Here is a 22,512-nt window from a genome sequence, read left to right on the forward strand (position 1 = left end):
CATCTAAATTTACTTGCAGAAAGTTCATCACTCATATTTTAGTTTGCATATTGCCGCTGTGTCACAATGTCATGTTTGATACTACTGTTCCACTGAATGTAAAATCTGAAATTTGCAAATCTTACACACAGTGCTTCATAGTAACCACCACCCATTATCAACCTACCAGTGTGCACATGTCACTGAATTAAATGAAAATCATCTGGCGGGTTTCACACGTTTTGACTTGTTAACATTCAGAGTGACATTGTGGATTGCAGACTCCACACTGCAGCAGACAAAGCAGCGAGCCCCCCCCCCCCCCCCCCCCCCCCACACACACACACACACTCTACTCTACCTTCCCTTAATCACAAATTATGCCACTCGGTGCATAACTAGCCAGGTACTGAGATTCTGTCGTTAGCAGCATCGACTGCATGCAGGGAACACGATCAATACACTATTATGAAATCATGCTACACATTAAATGGGCATTTTTTTTACAAGTGCAGACTCGTCAGCTGTGTTGCTCAGCATGCTCTCATCACTCACTGTGTCTTTGAGTCTCAGAGTTTAGATCATGGCTCAGGAGGAGGTATATTCAACTTTTTACAGACATTCATTTTATTTTTTTATTTGGACAGAAAACAGAAAGATTTTACTTTTTTCTTTTTAAGACAATCTTCCAGATAATATGTTATTACAAGTCAAGTGTTATTACTATTTGCAATGCGTTTTCTTAAAAAACAGATATATTTCTGACAGATTGTTGTTATTCTAGTCGATATGTTTAACCCATAAATTCATATCAGGCACTGGAACAGAACAGTTTGAATTGTTTCATATGAACCCATTTGAACATTGTACTTTACAGGGATCAATCAGTTTTGGCAAGTTTGTGTTTCATATCATTAAAACCTCCGATATGCTGAATGTAATGTTGATTCTTCCAGGAATTTAAGAAAACATTCTTGTTTTTCATTCTAAACCTTAATGTGACTTTCTTTATGCTTATAGCACAAATACTTGTTGTGTAAACTAAAACAATGCATTGATTTAGAACAGAATACACACAAAGAACCCCTCATACACATGCACACAAAGATCTTACTTGAACTTTGCAAGAGTGCAAAACTGAGTGTAGGTCTTGAGGGAACAGGAAACGACTTCCCTCCTCCCCCTTCAATTCTGCCCCCCCTCTCCTGTTCCTCCCCCTCCTCCGCTCCTCTCCTCCTCCTCCTCCTCCTCCTCCAGCACCACGCTATAGCAGCGAACTAGGCAGGCCAACTTGCAGAGTGCAGCTCAGACTCGACAGCGGCTGCTTCCTACTGGGGGTCTTCGGAGAGCATCGCGCTCCAATGTGCGCTGCTGTGCCCGCTGGATGTTGAAATCGCACCGTGCGCCTTGCCAGGAGCCACCATGTCCAACTCAACCCAAGACCCGTTCTACTCGTCTCCGTTCGGACCCTTCTACAGGAGACACGCGCCCTACATGGTCCAGCCCGAGTATCGGATCTACGAGATGAACAAGCGGCTGCAGACGCGCACAGAGGTGAGCCGACCGGGAGGGGATAGCTCCTGCGGTACCGATGGGAGGGTAGCCGGGGCTGTGGATGTCCGGTGCGGGGAGAAGGGACGGGATGTTGGGGCTGGAGAAAGAGTGAAGAGAGAGACAGAGAGGCTCGGGTCAGGATTACGGTCTGTCAATCAGGAGGTGTGGATGCGGTGCAAAAGTGCCAAACATTCCTGAGGTGAAAGTAAACAGGCTCCGGTGTGAAGACAATACGCTGCAAGAAATACCATCATCCGAAGTAAAAAAAAGATGAAATGGAGGAGATGCGTTCACGTGGCTATTTAAGTTGTTTAAAATGTAAAATGCATGACTTGTGTCTCCGAGTCTGATATGGGTTGAGTGATCCACCTGAAGTAATAAATCAGATGAGCCTGCACCGCAATTATATGAAATTCAAAGATTTTAAATAAGATTTGAAAACTCATCAGATTAAGATGAACAGTTTTTGGGCAGTGAAACATATTCATAGAGAAAGTTATTTACAATTATAAGACAGTAAGGGCGTCTGGAAGACTATTCAACTCTTGCCAGGCTGCATAAGGCATGGCTGTTTCACGTGCATTTAAATAATTAGCATATATCTACATATCGCCTGTTTCCCCCCGACTGCGGTTAAAAACTGCAACAGATCAAGACCGACATGAATGCAGAGTTTGCCCACTGTGGGGTGAAGTGTTTGATGTATGCCATGATTCATGATTCATGATTCATCACTGTGTCTGTGGATGAAGTTGTTCTAAATGAAAGTGACCCTGATTGCAACGCAAGATGATTGTGATACAGCTGCATGAGTGTGACTTCATTTCATGTCAGTTTCCTGATGCTTCAACTAGTTGGACGCTCAGCGAGTTTGGTGTACAGCGTCATTCAGATAAAACCTTTGGTGATCCCACTGTGAATTACATAGCAAGCATCTGTCTTCAGCATCTGTTCTGTGATCTCGAATGTGTAAATCTGCAGATAAGAAGTTCATCCAACATGTCAAGTTGTCCTCGAGACGCATGTTTATGGAAATAGAAAGCAGCTAAATGCAATAAAAAGCACCTTTGAGCAGCCTAACTGTTCACTTTTTCAACTATATATGTTAGGGCTGCAACTAGGGATTATTTTCATTATTAGTCTAACAATTGATTCTGAATAATAATCATTTTGACAATAGATTATCAGTAAATAGCAAAAAACAAATCACCATCACAGGTTCTCAGAGTGTGACCTCAAACAATGTCTTGCTTTGTCCGACCTGCAGCCCAGAAACAAAACAAATCACTTAACTATCACAGAAGAATAAGAAAACCAGTGAATGTTGCTATTTTTACAAAAAAAAAACACTTTTAAATTAAATTAATTCTCTATAAATCGACAAATGCATTGTAGTTTATATGTAATTCTTTAAATAATGTGAGTTTAAGGCTGGAATTTGATTCACTGAGACATTAAAAACTAAGTTGTTGTGGATAAATATACTATACTTACATGATTCCATACGAAATCGTTGCAGTCATTTAAAGGAAATCTGGTTTTAGAGCCTGACTCCAGCCGAGCTGCTGCAGCAATGATGCTGACTTTCCTAAAGGGGAACTTGCAACTTTAAGCAGACCAAGGCGACGTTGCTGAGATGCAACGGCCCGGTTTGATGCATTATTCATACGGAGTGGTCCGAGCCCCAGTGGACCTCGACACCCGCTCCACACATACCCAGACACCAAGTGCAATCACCATGCACACACGCACACATGGACATGCATGAACTCACACGCATGCATGCACGTGTTCGCATGTGCACAAACACACACACACACACACACACACACACATATACACACACACATGACAGGACAGAACCACTGGACATGTATACAGCGCAAACAGCACAGGGATGTCGTCCATAATGTGAAAACACACAAATGTTAAGTAGACACACATCAGTTTATACCATTACCTCCATCTCCTCAGACTGAATTATATAATTGCATAATAATATAATTAGTTTTTTGTTCCCGTTAGTGTTCATAGCATCTTCATTTTCCTCCTCGTCTTCCGTCTTCAATGGAAGTAATATATAATACGTCGTCTCTTTAGCGATGTGCTCATTGTTTGATTGAAATCCAGGTGGCGAATATAATGAGGGAGAAGTAGTGTCTTATAGCGGGAAATAAATGCTTCAGCTTTCGAAATTTGTTTGCATCCAGATGTGCCATACGGCTCAGTTTAGGCTTTTAACGAAATTACATAGCAATTATCCTCGTGAATGCAAAACTGGAGCCATCAATTTACACAAACCTTTTGCATGTGAAAAAAAATATTCTAGGGAAAGGTGACAAGATTGTAATATAAATCTGCCTTTACAGAGCTCAATGTAGAAAATGAAAAATGTCTCTTTCTAACTCTACTGAGAGTTTTTCTTTCTAGGCTTCTAACTAAAACTGAGATGAAACAAAAAGTGGAAAAATATACATGCTTCGGGAAGCAGATGGTTTACTTCCTGTTTAGCGAGGTCAGCTGTAATGATGATGCGTGCCTGAAGGGGTCATTCTGCTGCCTCTTGGCGCTCAGTCCAACTCCTACAAGACGACTTTAACATTCAGCTCACATTCAGACCGTGTCGGTATCAGCGCAGGGTCACGATGATTTTTGTTACAAAAACAGGAAGTTTGGAATGTTTCTTGCCCAAAATCTGGATTCCATTAGAGGAAAATAGCTGAATTGTCCCGGTGGATTGTTGTCTTGAATATTTCATCAAGGTTTTTGCTGCGAGCAGCTGTTGCAGATCCTTCTGTGTTTGATGTAAACAAATAGCAGTGAACTGGTCTTTTATCGAAGTATCAGTTTGATTAACTCCGTTTTTAAATTATGTGACGATCTTTTTCCTTTGTGTTTTGTTGACATTAGCTTTATTGCCATAGAGCCCACTGCTGTATGTGGAAATAATAATATCAAAATCATTCAAACATTTTTGAGTTTATTAAAACTCAGTGTGTTGAAAAGTACTGAACTTCACCTTCACTTTGCCACTAAAATGGGCTTGTAAATTCGATGAAGGTAACAAAATATTGAAATGATTATAAAGCGTTGGTATTACACCAAAAACCGAAACATTGAATGTATCATATGTTGATCATATTGATAAAGCACTAACAAATACACATAATACTTTTGTTTGCAAAAAAAGTAATTCACAGTCAAAGAAACGTGTCCTACATAGTGATGTTACTCATGTATAAGAGAAGTACAAATAGATTTAATCAGGATTTGGGATCATAATGCTGCAAGTAAAGGACTGTCTACATCAATATCAGTGAAACCCCATAGTATTTGGCAATATTTTACAGCTGACACATTAAATAATGCTTCATTTTCTGTAGCAGACTTTTGAAACTTAAGCAATTCTTATAAAATCTGGAAAAATCATGAGCTATCAAAGCGATAAAACAACATCAACTGTGTGTTTTGAGCTGTTTAAAATCATTTTATACATGTCATTATGAGCAGGGATACGTTACACATACGACACAAGAAGAAGAAGTATATGAAACAAATCCAAAGAACATATAACGGTGTTAAATCCTCTATTGGATTTTAGTGTGAAGAGGCATATTAAAGCCTTTCTTTGCCTGGGTTTGTTGTTATATATTTTGTTGATCCCAGTCAGAAATGATTTCAAGCGTCTTGTCAGAATTATCACCCAAGTAAAGATGCTTAACATCGTGAAAGGACTTCCATTGTTGAGGACGAGAATGGCTCCGAGCGTACTTAACATCGCGCTCGCTGGCAGGCCGTCGCAGCAAAATGACTCTCTATAGTTTGCATTCCCTTTCGCTCCGAGTAGTTTTCAAAACGGGGGAGCTGACTAAGTCCCAGTATGACACCACCTTTTAGAAAAGTGTTGAAGGAGTCGACCGGAGTCACTCTTCTGGTAGAAATTCTTTCCATTTGTCTTATTCATGAGTGTGCTTTTGAATTTGCTTGGCTGGTGGTGCAACTGCTGCTCGCACTGGCAGGCGCAGGACTCAAGGACTTGACACTTGGAGGAGACTTTCTTACCCCCAGAGGAAGCTATAGTCTGCAGTATAAGTGACATCTATAGCAGGGCAGGCAGTGAATCCTGTGGGGGTGAAATAACAACTTGTTAGAATTAGACAGAGACATGCTACTCTGGTTTTAACTCTTTTGATTTGAAGTCTTACACACAGTATCGTTGCACGGACTGGAACTTTTAGTGGGAAATGTTTGCAGCATCTGTTAAATCATTTTAAAAGCCAGGGAGATGAACTTTACCGGGGGAAAGAAAATCCACCCTCAGATGCTCCTGTGCCATTATAGACAGGTAAGAGTCAATTTGGGTGGTGTTCAGTGCATTAGAGAGGTTGTTTTATGGTGTGTGGTAGTTTACTTTGAGGTGTACACATCTCCAACATGAAGTGTTTGCTTTGAGCCATGAGGTGTAGGAGGAGAGACCTGCTGTGTATTATAGGGCTGCAATACATGATTATTTTCATTACCCATGAATCTGTTGATTGAGCTACTTTCTCAAACTACTTCCTCAATTAATCAATTCATCGGCTAGTCAACAAAATCTCAGGAAAAAGGGAAAAATATCCATTCCAGTTTCTTTGCATCCAAGATGATCAGGTCCTCGAAGGTCTTGTTTGGTCCGACCAAAACTCAAAGATATTCAGTTTAAAATCATATATAACAGAATAAAACAATTCTTACATTGGAGAAGCTGCAACCAGAGGATGTGTTGAGTTTCATTACTTAAAAGACAAGATATAGACCGATACAAAAATGATTCTTCTCAATCATCACTTAGGACCCACTACAAGTGTGTGGTGGTGTCTGTTATTTTGCTGTGTTCAGGACGTTTCTGGGTGCTAATCCCTCTGAAAACCACCAGGTGAAAGATCGTAAGCGTCCAAGAGGAACCTACAAAAATGGTGGACACAACGCTGCTAGAAACGTAAACATAGCGAGGCGAAATGAAGCTCGTTCCTACACGAGAGTGAGTCTGAGGTTGGCTTTCTCTCTTGCTGCTGAGCATCGTAACCCTCGTTAAGCCGGGGAGGAGGAGCCAACTTTGAATTTGATGTTTACAAACCGCAGCCGACAAATCCTACTAATTGTGCCTTTAAAAGACACTAACGATTAATTGATGATTAGATTGATTAAATGATTCGTCGATTATAGTTGTCTATTTCTTTAATCAGTGAATTAACTAATTGTTCCAGCTGAACAGAATGATGATGATGATACAATGTCCCTCTTTGAGGGTCATAGTTCACACTGACGACGTTTTATCTGATTCATATTCCACAAATAGAAATATCTAATATCATCTCATGTCGTCTGCTTTCAGCTCGTTAACAAAAGCTTTTTTATTTTTAGGTGAAACTCTTCCTTCAAAACATGCTGAAGGGCTGATTTCTGTTCTTTCTCAGTAACAACCTTTTCACCTGCCGTGCACTCAGAAATAAGAAGGAATAAAAAAAACAACAGCAACGACACAACAAGCACTGCGCGCTTGCCTGAGATCAGCTTTCACCTTTGAACTGATAACTGTGCTGCAGCTTAAACAGTCCTGCTCCTGTGATGACTCGGGGTCTGTTTCTATCCCAACCTTATTACCTGCTCCATTCATACTTATTACCTGCCTGGCTGTATTTCTGCAGCGGGGCTGACTGCTATCCCATTACCTTCATTTTACACAATGTGAACCCACTGTGACCTGGCAATCTAAACAGGCTTTGATGTGGATTTGATGCCACGCATACGGCGTGACCACATTGTTTCTGTGCTGTCGCTCTGGGGGCCACTGGCCCTCGCCGCGCGGAGGCAGCTGCGATGATTTGTGGGGGAATGTGACACTTAAGCGTATGCAAATGAGCCGGCGGATTAACATTCAGAGGAGGAGCCTGGTCGACCTCAGCCGGTGTAAGGCCATTAGCATAGATGGCATTAATATTCAGCAGAGGAGAGCGGCGACACAGAATAAAACTGTAAGTAAAACTACAACACAGAGGGCGAAACAGAAGCAAAACAAAAGCATTTTAATGGAGGCGCCCGTAATAACACCCACAGGGCTGCTGCTGCTGCTGACGGTGGGTCTAATGGTCACACTCTTCCTCAGTGGACACACAAGCAATCAGTAACCAGTGATTGGCAGGCCATTGGTTTCTTGTGTCTATTGCACATAGTTAGTCTCATTCTCATTATTCAAAATGGGACCACAGACCTGACTCATTGGCTCGACTGTGGAACCGGAGGAACTGGAGTGTTCATTATGGCGAAATCCCTTGTTCCTGTCAGGGGCAAAGTGGATCTGTTCCCATCAGCATGACGTGTCAGATTGACATGAATAGGCTTATGATGTGCAGGTCAAGTTGGCACTGAGCTGGATGGTTCACAGAGAGGGATTAAAGATGAGCCACCGACAACACGCAAAGGACGTTTTTAGTTTTCAAGACGTTAGAAGCGCAAATATTGATTTTGATCAGTGATTAGTCGGAAGATTATTGATGTTTGGCGTGTAAAGTGTCAGAATATTGTTAAAAAAAGATGTCTTCAAATAGTTTGTTTTGTGTGACCGACAGATATTCAGTTTACTATCTTATAAGACGAAGAAAAGCAGCAATCCTAAATGGAGAGTTCACCACAAAATCCAAAACACATATTTTCCCTTCTATTTATCAATGTAGATTGTTTTGGTGCGAGTGTTGCAGATATTGGCGGTAGAGATGTCTGTCCTCTCCAATATGACGAGACTATATGGCATGCGGCTTGTGGTGCTTAAAGTGCCAAAAGATACATTTGGAAAAACTCAACAGCAATGTTCTGTATCCAGAAATCATGACCCGGTTACTCAAGATAATTCGCAAACCTTGTTGTGAACAGTTTCATGTAGAAACTACGTTCCTAAGTTCCTTCCAAGATGTATTTTTTTGGCACTTTAAGCGCCACAAGCCGAGTGCCATCTAGTCCCATTTCATTAGAGAGAAGGCAACTCACACCAAAACAATCAAGATTGATGTATAGCTCTAAAGGTCAGAGGGAACATGTATGTTTGATTTTATGGTGAACTGTTCCTTTAACAACTGAGAGGCTGGAAAACCCCGGATTTCATGTCAAAACCGATCTATTTGATCAGCTGAAATTCCAAACGAAGCACGCAAAAGATGTCCAAACAGAACATTAATATATTCATGAGAGCAGGATAGTCTTAATACAACACAACTACTTCAGTAACAACACAACTCTACTCAAATTCCACCATAAATGACATAAACAACATAAAGGCATGGAGTGTGTCGAACAAATACAAACACAAGTTAATTGTTACAACAACACAGCTTCATTTAATTAGCCAACCATTCATAAAGATATATGATTAATAAATATAAGATGTTGAGGCTGTAGTTTGTAGTTGAATAATCAATTAGTCAATTGAAAAGAATGACTATTTTCATGTCATCAAAGCATCGCTTGATTCTTTTTCATTAAACTTTACCAGACTGAGAAACAGTTCCACAGAATCGCCTCCCTAAATTCTTGGTTTACGGAGACATTTTTTACAGTGTGCGTGTGTGAAACTGGCTGAGAGTAATTACCAGAAAGGTGTATCACGCTGCCCTTATCTGAACCATTACTGTTGGATTTATCTACCATCAGGGAAAACAAGCCACTGCAGGTATCACTGGATAGGCTTCTCATGTGTCACGACTGAGTTTTTAATGATGCAAAACTGAACAAAAGGCTTTAAAATCAATTAAACAATTATTAAAACACATGTTAATTGTGTAGGAGAGGGCAGAGAGTCTTCTTCTGTTGTAGATGTTTAGATATTAATCCTTGTTTTCTGTTAAAAGCAGCCTCAGTGACACAGCAAATCTTCACAGCTAATTTATTAATGAATGGATTAAGATATTGATCGGACAGTGTTGATGTTACCGGAGTCCATTAAATTATCAAATACATTTAAATACAAATACAAAACATCATTGAAGCTCCTTCCCACTCACCCAAACAACAAAACAAAACAGTGGAGTGCTAAATAAGTCTATATATTTGTTATTGACTGAATAAACAGCATTATTATGTAGTTCTCTGTCTCTGATATGCGTTGTTATTATGATTCACAGTGAACAGACATCTGCTTTTGTGGACCCGTAAAACGTTGCTCGGAGCTCTTACATTAACAGCAAAAACATTTTATATTTTCATAATGCTGCCAGTCTCTGAAAGGACCGAATGACATTAGCTTCTGCTTCCCTTATTACCCCCCCCCCCCCCCAAAAAAAAAAATAAGGAATAATGCTGCTAAAAGGTGAGCGGACAGACTCATGGAGGGAAAAAAGTCACCTTATCCGAAGATAAGTGTAGTCATTACTGTTAAGTCAGCTGAATGCCTTTTGCCTGTTTATTATTTAATTCATTTTAAAGCTGCTCTCTGGTGTAAAATCACTGAATAGACACAGAAAGGACAAAAATCAGATATGAAATGCAGTCTTTCTTGTTTTGAGGCAAATTCAGTCCAGAAAATAATTTCGCCGGCTGTGCTCGGACCACATCCATCTTTGAACTCAGCCTTCATTTTGATGACAACGACACACCTGTAAAGTTTGACTGCCTCTTACACGGTTGCGCCGCGGCTGCGGTGATAAAATCCGTCCACAGACAGAAATATAAACACTCACAGACTCACAAGGTGAAAGCAATACCGCCGTCGCAGCCGGTGATAAAAGTAATAATAATAATTAAAGGATGGCAAATAAACACATCTACTTGAGAGTTGAGATATTAAAAAGATACATAAACAGGTTTGGATATGATCGCCTCCAATGTTTATATTTAATGTGACACATTCACACAATAGACTCATTTTGTTGGTCCAGTAATGTCACACTGTACATGCGATGCTCTTGAGAGGATGTTCCCAGAAAATCATACGAAGACAAAAACAAGGCCTCTGGTGAAACAATGAGCGTCAGTCCAATCCAGCAGGATGCCCGGACAATAGACCCACCTTTTTCCTGGCCCTTTCCCCTGGTTCCTTCCAGGCTGCACTGTCGCTCAGATAACACGGGAGACAGACGGGCCTGTGGTCCATGTATGTCCTGTTGTTGTCGTCGTCCCCCCCCCCCCCCCCCCCGATGTGGTCAGAGGGTCCGTCCTGAAACATAAAGGTCACGGTTGGATCTCTGCTGCAGCCCGTGTGTCGCAGTGTCTTCGAATAAGACGCTGACATCGGCCTTGAGGATGGTTTGCACTTTTTGAAACTAGCTTTGTATCGTAAGATACAAAACACAATGGATGAAGCTGCAGTTTAAGACGGTGACTGTTCCTAAATGTCTACTGCAGCTCTCTCTCTCTCTCTTCTGGATGAGTCTTCAAAATTACACATTTGGTTTAGACAAGTTTAGGCACAGACCTGCTTGGTAAGATTTAGGAAAAGATTGTGGTCACGACTGCAGTAATGATTTAAAGAAACCAACATTGACTGTGAGAGGAAATAGTCTCCCAACGTTTTATTGACTCATCCATCGTCCACCTGAATCCCAACACACAGTATGCAAATTTGATGAAGCGTCCTCTCGGGAGAACAGCCAAGTTTTGAGTTCTTCATTCTTTTTTTTTTTCAAAACCATTTCCAAGATTTGTCTGCTTCCGACCCACTTAGTTGTTGTTTTTAGCCATTATCTGTTTTTGCTGGGATGCATCTTCCTCATAGTTCTGTTTGTTTGTGTCTTAACTGAAGTCAGGAAAAACTACTGAGGTGCAGGAACATTTTTGTCAACAATATTATAATTTTCCAGTCACTGTCCTAATAGTACATCATCCTAGAAATTTCCTTTGCAGTGGTATTGGAGTACTGCGAAAAAACCCTCTGAAGAAGTAGATTTACTTCAGTCTTTTAAAATGTATTGGCGTTTTGGATGCCACTTAGCTCGTAGAAAGTAACTTGTGCTGTGTAAACATATCGTAATATTTCATCAGTTCAGCACCAGATTCAGTGAACCCCGGGGAGACGCACTGCTCTTCAGGTTTAGTTACACCAGGAGCCAGCCGCTGCTGGTTTCTGGCTGTTTCATCATTTTTGCTGATCAGCTGTTTTTGACTCTGATGTAGTTTACTGTTTTTCCTCTGAAGTGAACTATACTGAATAAATAGGGAACCGTCTACAGAATATTAGGAGCCTGGACTGTTTTAATTTAGTCAGAAACACACTTTCTGTGCGCGCTTGTTCTCCTTCAGCGCCCATGAATATGAACCAACAATTAGCCAAACTCCTGCTCTACTGAAGTGTCATTGAGCAAGACACTGAACAGCTCTGGGGGCATTGCATTGTAGCGGAGCCAGACCTCTGGTCTCAGCAAACATCCGACTAGATTCTAATCCATTATATATGACATGATGAGCTCAGCCGCATACGCAGATTGTGCTCTTCAGTCAGTATATCTTTGCAGGGCCCCGGCCTTTAACACAACCGTGAACGATGCAAAGCATCACAGTTCAAGACAGCACTGCAGCAAATTTGATCAAAATGAAATGTTGTTATTAGTCGAGAATTGTAGTTATTATTATGTAGATGTAGTTATTGTGACAACGGGGGAAAAAAAACATCAAAAGATTGTAAAAGGTTATCAGTCGAGTCACAAATAAACAGCTTCATCATTCAATAATACAGGTGGTTAGGTAGTAAAAATGGATGTATGGATGTAAATTCCTTGACATATGACCTCACAATACACATAATTATAATAATTACATATGTATATGTACATTAAAAGGAATAGTGTTACATTTTTCTATAGTACTTTTGTCTTTTACCCCAATCGGTTTATGAATAGATTACAAATAATCTATTCACGCTACATGTTTCATGTCTCATTTCACAGTTTAAAAATCTTCAGAACTAATTACATTTGCTGTAAGTATTGTGTAGCACTGAGGAAGCCATCGTGGTCACACACAGAAGATCACACTAATGAGCAACAGGTGAATATGTGTTTAAAGGAGGAGCTAACTGGCACTACAACAGAGCACATTCACTTAAACTGAACAATATCGGAGGATGTGAGGAATCCGGTATTGATTGAGTTTTATTGTTTGGCGGTGTGTTGATTGTTTACTGGTCTAAATAGCTCAGCAGTGGGAAATACAGGCTGGAGGGGGAGAACAGTGTTATTGTGTCCAAGCCACAGCCTGAATCCTCGCCTTGCTTTTGGTTTTAATTTCTCATGGGTGCTGTAAATAATTTGACTTCCCGGCTTTATCGTTCATGCATTTTGTTGTTGTTTTATTATTTTCATCCTTATTGATGTTTGCTGTCACTTAACACGGTGTCCTGATTGTGTGTCAGCTGGTGCATATTGACTTATTCTTGTTTGTCTTCATTGAGGTGAGCTGCTTGGGTTCTCGGTGAATCTGTACAAATTTCAGTTTTTTCTATTTGCAGAGCTGGAACTAATGGTTGTGTGATTTTCATTTTGATTATTTATTTAAAGGAGACAGTGTTCATTTCTAGGTTCATGCTTGTGAATTTGGTTTCTACTAGAACATGTTCACATGCTTTAATGTTAAAAGAAATTAATATTTCGAATACTTTGCACTTGATACTCAAAATGCGTACCCTCGTTCAACATACTTTTGTTTGAATAAACGCTAGTTTGTTACCTTGTCACTTGCTGAGACCCATTTCACAGAATCATAAAGTCTGTTAAAAGTTTAAAACTGTATAACGCTGAGTGAAGTGAAATCTTACAAATACACTTTTTTGAATTGGCGGTACAGAGCTGCGCTATATTGTCACTACGCATTGCATTGTGGGACATTTATGCTAACGTAGTGTCCAGCGTTTACATACTGTACTATTGGTTTCACACTAAGGTTGTCAGAGATGCTAAAAAAATCTCACATACTGTTCTAATGTACTAAATATCATATACATCTGGGATTTAGAAGGCAACCATTCACATACACTGCAACAGGAAATAAACTAGAGCTGAAACTGTTAAATGGTCTATATATGACATAGTTTTATCACAGCTGTAAGGAAATCCTGACGGCTCATTAAAAGGCACAGCTTCTGTATAAAGGCTTTGTGTATTTCTCTATGGATTGAACGTTTAATACTTACACAGTATTTATATAGCACTCAGACCTGCTTTATAATAAAAAAGACGTGGAAAGCTCACATTTTACAAAATGGGACCTTTAATCGTTTTACACATTAAACGGTTAAAGGTCCCATATTGTACAAGAGATTTCCAAAGTGATATCTTAAAATAGGCCGTTTAGTCCAAAATCCAAAGATATTGAATTCACAATCGTTTGAAACAGCGTAAAGCCGCAAATCCTCTAATCCAGTGTTTCCCAAACTGGAGGTTGGGACCCCTGGATGGGATCACAAGACAAATCTGAGGGGGTCGCCAGATGAACGTTATTCTGCTCCATAAAAGGATATTTATCCCCAAAAATACTCCAACCAAACAATTTGAAAGGTTAGAAAAAACACTTTGTGCTCACACCTCTTAGGAACATGTAACCCTTGATCAGGTCGTGAGTTAGTTTTCTATCTTTCTAACGGGTCACAAATTCACTTTTTTTTTATAGGAATTTAGCAGAAACCCTCTGCAAGTCCCACTTGTCAGTCAGTGTGTGTATTGATCAAGGGCACTTCAGCAGGACAATGATATTATTGCTGTTGTGGGGATAAATCCTGCGACCTTCTGGGTGAAAGCCCGTGTTGCTGGATGCATCCTCGCTGCAGCTCCTCTTGTGCAGGTTTCCTGCATTGAAAACAGCAGACAAACAACTTCTCTGTGTTAACCTCGACCTTAAATCTATATTGAAACACAAGCGATGGTCTCCGACTACTGCTTGTATCCTCTGACACTAAAGAAAGAGGGGGAATGGTAACGATGCCTAAGTAAATTGGCAGCCATGCAATTAAATGTGGGAACTTCCTCTCTGACTTAATTTATATGAGAAAGTTCATTCCCGGTGAATGTGCAGTGGCTGTTCAAGGGCAATGACTTCTACCCCCCCCGTGCTGCATTCATTTCTCCTAATTTGCATAATGCTTGGCTGGTGGCTGTAAGGTGGCCAAATGCAGCAACATGTGAAGTTTGCATTATATAAAAACACTTAAGACCCAAGAGGGTAAACCTGTGCAGAAACATTAGTGTGCACTGAGTCTGACATGATTAAAGTGGTGTTGTCTTTTTAGTCTAAAGGAGTGGTTCTTGTACTTTGTCATCCTAAGGACCCCTAAATAGAAACAGCACCTGCATGTGTGGTTAAGTCCAGAGGCCACCGTGTCTGGGGATTTCATACTGCAGTGAGAGAAAAGAAGAAAACAAGCATTTTTAAGGAACTGATTATTTGTTTGATTGGTTAAAGTCCAAAAATAATGGAAAAAAACCCTAAAAAAGTCCCCGAACCCAACTCGGCATCATCAAATTGTTTATTTTGTCCGACCAACAGTCCAAAGCTCAAAAATATTCAGTTTACAAAGATGTAAAACAGCAGCTAAAGTATCAAAACACTACAGGCAAAAACTGTCATTCATCCACTGGTTAATTTTGAGATTTTGAGCTATTTTACTTTACTTTTCTGTCTGACTAGTGGGAAGAAAACCTCCAGAATTCACATTTAGGTTTTTATTTTACTACTTTGTCTATTTACGTCTGTAGATTTCTCCTAAATTCACCAAATGTTAGCATTAGATAATGTCTCATTTGCATATTTAAATGTAACATTTTGGAAAACTTGAAATGCAAACAATTATTGACTTTATGTCAGTAATCACCTGGGGAAGTCTCATGGTGATATCAGTTAGTTACACTTCACATCGGAAGTCTCAATAACTTAAAATGATTAATCATCAAAATCCATCTGTCGACTTGTCTATGAATACCGTTATTGTTTTAGCAACTGAATTGAATACAAAAACATGTTTTTAATATATTTTCATTTAAATTACTTTTTAATATTGACTCTAAAAATGTCAAAGTGCTGCCACAAAAATTAAGATAATCAAGGTTGTGCACAAGAGCTGTGACTCTCTCTCTCAAAAACATTTGTAATATATATATATATATATATATATATATAAATACAGCTTTATTTGACTTTTATTTAAAGTGTGGCATCTCTCGATGGCCTTCACCAAACAAAAGCTACCTCGCTAAAGATCATTTTGAAACATCTTGAGAGTGTATGGTTCTGTTAAGTCGTTATGCTCCCCAATAACCTGAAGCTGTTTGAATCTCTGACAACAGTACAGCTTCCTTGGCCCACCAGTCGGCCGGGCTACATGCTATTCAGGAGCTGAATGGGGTTTCAGACATTGGTAATTCTCCAAGGTCAGGCCCCAGACACGCCTACACTCTTGGAGGCTTTTCTGCCACAAGAGGCTGGAAGCAACAGCGGGGGGGGAAAAAAACGGACAAAAGCTTTCTGGGAAAAAATGTTTAATGTAAAACATAGAGTTAGTGGTTTATGGACTGTTAGAGAAGATAGAGTGAGGGAAGAAAAGGGTGGTCTTCTTTTATGTGGCTGCAGTGTGAATGCACGCAATATCTATGCAGTCCATAAAAAAAGTGTGCGCAGCATGGGTTTATTTGTGTATAGGTGCGCGTGTACAGTACAAAGGGTTGTACCGATGGATAGACACAGTACAATGGGGCGCTGTGTGTTTTTTACAGTAAAACCTCTCTCTCTACTACCACATTGTGCCATCTGCGTCTCCATCCGGTATGAACATTTATATATGCGACGACTTAACCCCTCAGCTCTGTTGCTATTTATTGAGGATCCTCCCTATGCTGTCCCTCCAATCCTCTGGATTTCCTGTAAATCCCCCGAGCCTGGCCGGCACTGGTGATTTGTGGTTGGCTAGTGGGCAATTGACACATTGATAAATCCCCCTCAGATGGTTTGCGATCCGTTTGAATCAATAGAGCCTTATCGGCTGACGGCCGTCACGGCTGCGACCATGTCCGTTCACCCCGGGTCCCTCAGAGGCGGCCTGATTTGTAGCATTTGACAACAAACATCGTCACGCCACGTGGTTCGTCAGAGAGTCCGCGGGCGTAAATGAAGGCAGGACGTTGTCTTGTCAGCGAGCAGCTGCAGAGAGGATGGCAGACAGACAGGTGGACACAAAGAGAGACAGGCAGAGATGGAACAAAAGAAGACTCATAGGATATTGGAGGATTTCTCTTTTTTTTATAGTAAATATGTCTCATTTACAGTTTTATAACCTGCTACCAATGACAGAATAAAAGCAGAGCTCCTAACATATCCTGCGGTAGTCGAGGGATTGAAATTGAAGACCACATCCGCAGCACCACGAGGCTTCAGTGTGGCTTGTTCAGCTTCAGCCAGAGGATTCACATGGCTCGCGTCCACTGGCCAGGCTCTAGCTGTTCTCCGGCCCGTCTGGCTCGGATCCAGCTTCTCCTCTGTCTTTAGATCCGAGCCAAACGTAGCCGGTCCACGGCTCAGCCAGCCACATTTTTACAACTTGGCGAGACTCTGGCCAGAAAGCTGCCCAAAGCTCCAGTTTGGAGGATTAATGGTTACTGATTCTAAATAGAGCATCGCCTGCATATAATGGAAAAGTTCTAAAGGAACATTTAACTTTATTAGCTAGCGCTACTAAATGCATATTTAATTTACAAAATAAGTGATATGGAGGAGAGCAATGAAACTGTCAAGTGCCATTTGTTTTACGGTGGTAAAATGAAGTGCTGTTCATGTTGCATGAAATGTGGTTGTTATTTTTAGATTTCTCTGTTGTCTGGGTGGGTTTAAAACAAAGCATGTCATATGTTTGGACCCTGCCCGAGCCAGATATCATTAGACTGACAAAATGAACTGTATTGATACACGGCAGTCAATATTATTTTGAAAAAAAAAGGTTCAGTTTCAGGAAAATGCTTGAATACTAACATTGAGTCTAATAATGAAACCGTCTTTTGAAAGTCTCTGTGGGTGAAACACTGCTTAAATCTGAATGTGGGGAGGTTAACTAGCCCTCTTCTGTAAAACTGTTACGGGATTTTAAGGAAGACAGAATTCTGTGAAAGAAGAGAAGTGGGAGCTTAAGTAAAACACTTTTCATTAAAACAGTAAGAGGAAGCTTACCGAAGAGTCTTTAAAACAGAGCGATGGGGCCCTCAGGATGACAGCGGCACTCGAAAAATGTATCTCCGACACTAAATCAAGGCAGATTATGTCAAAATGTGGATCACACTTCCTCATGAAATCCCCTAACCTGTTTTAGCAGCAGGGGAAGTTCAGTTGGAAGGTTTTGTGCTTGGCACCGTGAAAGAAATGTAACCGGTGAACTTCAAGGATACTCGTGATAATCCGTGTGTTTGAACTTGCACGGTACATAGAAAAATGTAGTGGAGTAAAAACTCAAATAGCTCCTTCTGAAATGTGGAATTATAAAGTAAGATGGAAATACTTAAGTGAAGAACAAAAACCTCAGAATGGTATACTTCAGAATAGGCTACTGGATTTCTGTACATAACCTATATTTTTGACAAGCATACTTAAGAATGTTGATGTTTTTATTTGTATTAAATGCCATACGTATTGTAATGTAAACACTTGTCCTCTATGGTACGTCGGAGCTTTTGTTTTGTGTTCAAAAGAGACCGTCGAAGTAGCTACAGTACGTTTAGATTACTCCCGTTGACGAGCTACGTTTGTTAAAGCTGCATTGTATGTTGAGTTTATTTGACCTCTATGTTATCGTTTTGCTACTTAATTTTAGGTTAAATTACGTTAGCGTTATATAAGTAGTAATTTGTAATCAGTCTGAGGTTCATGATACAAACCGTAGAGATTGTGTTTTAATGTTATTGAAAGATTTTAAGGCTGTTTATTTTTGGTTTTCTTCCCAGCTCTTGTCGGTGTGTACAGCATTTTGTTAACCGGTTAGTTTTTGACCATCAGTCAGTTAGGATTGCTATAGAATAAATAAATCACACGGAACATGCCACTGTAGATTATTGTGAGTAAATCCCATGTGAATTAACGTTACACTTGTCATACTCGCTGTAGGGCACCACATATGTATTCATTTCATTCAAGAGTTTCTAAAGTTAAAGTAACAAACAGAAACCATTGAGAGATGGACTCACGTGTTGTTTGATCTGTAATCAGAAAAATATACAACAATGCCAGCTTTATCATTTTATGGTAAATACAGACACTTATTTTGATCTCTTTGCTGTGTTTTTCTTGTGTCATTAAAACTTATTCAAGGAGTTATAGAAATCAGCTGCACAGAACAGGGTCATAGCTGCACAGTGAGATCGCAAAGATCTGCTGTGTGTGTGTGTGTGTGTGTATATACAGTGTGTATATATATATATATATATAAATAGAGAGACATAGAGATAGAGAGAGAGAGTCTTGTTGACCCTTCATTTGACTGTCAATCCCAGGAGGTCCCGCCCCCTCCTGGTGCTGGATTATGGGTTGAACTCCATCTGAATGAGGAGTAGCACCGAAGTCAGTCCGTTTCAATTTCTGTCCGTTTTTTCCTTCTCCGTCAGTCTCTTCTGAAATAGATGTATTCATACAAAACAGACACCACACACATGCTGGTACTTCACACCAGCTGATTCTCACAGTATGACACAGTTAGTCAAACACACACACACACACACACACACACACACACACGGCAGCTCGTGCAGTCCGTTCCCAGTGGACAGCTGGCCAGTGATACATTTGCATACACAGAGAAAGCCTGGCACGTTTCCACACAGTACACCGATTGACCTAATGGGGGTGCTATCATTACTGGTCAACATTTTCATAACAATATATGATGTTTTTGACACAGTCGGCCCAGTTTTTGATGAAACTTGCACCATTGACACATTTGGGTGAGAGGTATGTTGCTGAAGTTGCTGAAACAATTTTGATAATTAATTAATGAGGAGAAAAGGCCAAACATTTGAGGATTTGCTGCTTCCTTCTGTTTTTTTCATTATTGTACATGTACAAACATTTGGGGTTTTGGAGAGTTGGTTGAAGGAAACAAGCAATTTGACTTCTTGGGCTCTGAGAAATTGTCATTTTTCACATTTGTTTAAACAGTTTGTAGACCAAATGATTAAACAATTAATCAAAAAGACGGTTGTGAGATTAATTGATTATGGAAATAATCGTCGGTTGCAGCCTGTCTTCAAAGAAGGATGTCTCTTGTTGTTTCCGCATCATCGGTGGGGATGATGTCTATTTGGACATATGAAATGATAACTTGGACTAAGACTTGGACAAATCTTCCATTAGCCTCATACAGTACTTGTTAAAACTCCACTCAGTCTCAGTGCAGTCTGTAGTTCACAGTTCAGCTGATTGGTTTGCCATCCAAAAGACCTCCACACTTACTCACGATCACCTATTGATTGAGCAGCTGGATGAAGGTCCAGGTTTACGTCCTCCTGACCACATCGCTTCCTCTTTGCATCAGACTCGCCGTGTTGGAGACACGCTGACCTGCGACCTGCGAGGCCGCCCCGGTCGCTGCTTATCGGGCTTGACGCTGCTCGATGGTGACAACGCTAATTGTCAGCATCTGGAAAGTGCTTGCCATCCCTCGGCCCAGAATGAAACGCAGTGATCTGTCATAACGTGTCAGAGGAAATTAGCATCAGCCGAACGTCGGCGGGTGGAGGGGCGAGGGCAGGGGAGGAGAGAGGGGGGTCGTCCCGCCAACATGATCTGAGGTTTTTTGGGAGGAGGGGGGAGGAGGGTAAACGGCTGTTAGAGGAATCATTTCAGGCCAAAGAGATTTACAGAGTGTACACTGACTACTGCTTCTGTAGATCTTTATAACTACTAGCACTAGTACTTCTATGTCTACCGCTATTACCACTGACACCGCTACAATTAATAAAACTATAGTGTTAATATTCTTACTATTTCTACTACTGTTTATTAGCCAGTAAAGCTATTAATAGCTGCTGGTGTTACAACTACTACTACTACTACCAATACTACTACTTCTACAGATGAAGTAATTATACAACTACTTATTACTATTGTTTCTCTTATGTTGTTAGTACCACAGCTACTACTACTACTACTACTGTTAGCCCCACTATTACCACCCCTACTACTACTACTTCAGCATGTACTAACACTTTTCTTATTATCACCACTTCTGCTTTCGCTGTTTGCAACCAAAACGTCTATTACTACTAATTGTAATACTAATACCTGTACTAATCCTACTTCATTGGTTACTACAACCTCATCTACTATAATACAGCTAAAACGGACACTAATGATTCTGTTACTTTAATACAACTAGTACTACAACAGTTTTTACTGTTACTGTTACTACATCTCCTAGTCCTGTGACTATATACTGCTTCAACTACTGCCGCTGCTACAACCACTACAATTATAGTATTTATACTAATAATACCTCTCATTTCTCTCACTAATCTAATCGTGTGCATATTATTTGTCAGTTTAAATAAATCACTTGCGGTTGTTTATTGATACATGAAAGAAAATAACATACAACTCCACCATCCCCACCACCACTACTGCAACTAATAACGATGACAATAATAATCATGATAAATGATACATAATAATGATGTGAATAGCTCTTTTGAAGGTGCAAGTTGAAGGTATCTTCACCTGCTGTGGAAAGTAGAAGCAGCAGTGAATAATAAAGCCGTTGGACCTCAGCTTGTAATTCAGACTTGTAGGAGCCCGAGGCACGGCTCTCCCAAAGTCCAGGCTTAAGAAAAGTAAAGGTTGCCAGGCGTTGGCTTTACATCGACCCGTATAGGCTCAGGCCAGCAGCCGGCATCGAGACCACGTTTTTTTAACCTGATTTATAGACTCATTTCTATCTGCTTTTTATCTCTTTTTGTAGCTGTCATCCTTTAGTTCTTATCCTTCCATGTAGCGATGTCTTTGTATGGGCCCTGTCATCATTCATTTTACGCATGTAATGTATTTGACTGTTTTACAGTGCATACTTGAACCTTTTTGTAAACTCAAATGTAAGAACAGTGATTTAAATAAAGCTCATAAAATTCCTTTTAATGAAACCCCCCCCCCCCCCCCCCCAAAAAAAAAAGAAACGAGCCAATCTACAATAAGGAAATACTTGCCCTGCTGCACTGCTGGCTTCATATATCAAAAACAAATCTTATTTATCTTGTCTCATAGAGAAGCATGCATGGACACAACATCTTTGACTTATCAGAATGCATCAATATTGAATTTATGTAAAAATGCAGCAGCGCGAGAGCAACAACCTGGATGAAGGAAATTCACTGAGTTATTAAATAACATGAAGATTTTCAGACCAAACTGAAACGACCCATGGTCTTTAGAGAGCACGATAGTTTTACTTAGTGCATATTCTGTATTTTTAAGGATATTGATGAACTAAATTATTCTTTAGCAGAACACGGTGTCGATTAACCCTGAGGAAGTCCTGCCTCTGTCTAACTGTAGTGTTCTTTTTGTCCTTTAACAGGAAAGTGACAGTTTGTGGTGGGACGCCTTCGCTACAGAGTTTTTTGAGGAGGATGCCACCCTCACACTCTCCTTCTGCCTCGAAGATGGACCAAAGAGATACAGTAAGTGCAATTAGTCCTGCTTCTTTTAGAAAAAAAGTCCATTAGTACAGTTAAAATCTAGTATTCTTTAGGTGAGTTTCTTTTCTGTTGTGCAAGTGAAAAAACTTGCTTATGTGCATTTATGACGTTTCGATCTACACAACCTCCAACAGTAGTAATGCAACGGATCATAAAACTCACGGTGCAGATCGGAGATCAGAGTCACGGATCGAATCAGCACAAAAGAAAAAAAAGGAGCAAATATAACTTTTAGAGATCCCTGATCACGTTTATTTTACCGCTGATACTATTCGCTGATCAGTGCTGATCCATATTGTTGTTTGAT

The 22,512-nt window shown here is 40.2% G+C and overlaps 1 protein-coding gene across 3 annotated transcripts in view; it reads left to right on the forward strand.

Moving 5' to 3' along the window:
• Positions 1 to 1,401: 1,401 nt before the first annotated feature.
• The window catches only part of ldb2a (LIM domain binding 2a), a gene marked incomplete at its 5' end in the record, with an annotated part of 84,067 nt that continues 62,956 nt past the window's right edge, over positions 1,402 to 22,512 (forward strand). For all 3 annotated transcript variants that reach the window (XM_079168052.1, XM_079168053.1, XM_079168054.1), the window contains 2 exons: positions 1,402 to 1,533; positions 22,085 to 22,187. In XM_079168052.1, the coding sequence (XP_079024178.1) occupies positions 1,402 to 1,533; positions 22,085 to 22,187 (235 nt within the window). The remainder of the gene's footprint in view (positions 1,534 to 22,084; positions 22,188 to 22,512) is intronic.

The sequence above is a fragment of the Pholis gunnellus genome (genome assembly GCF_910591455.1).
Source record: "Pholis gunnellus genome assembly, chromosome: 10".
NCBI lineage: Eukaryota > Metazoa > Chordata > Actinopteri > Perciformes > Pholidae > Pholis > Pholis gunnellus.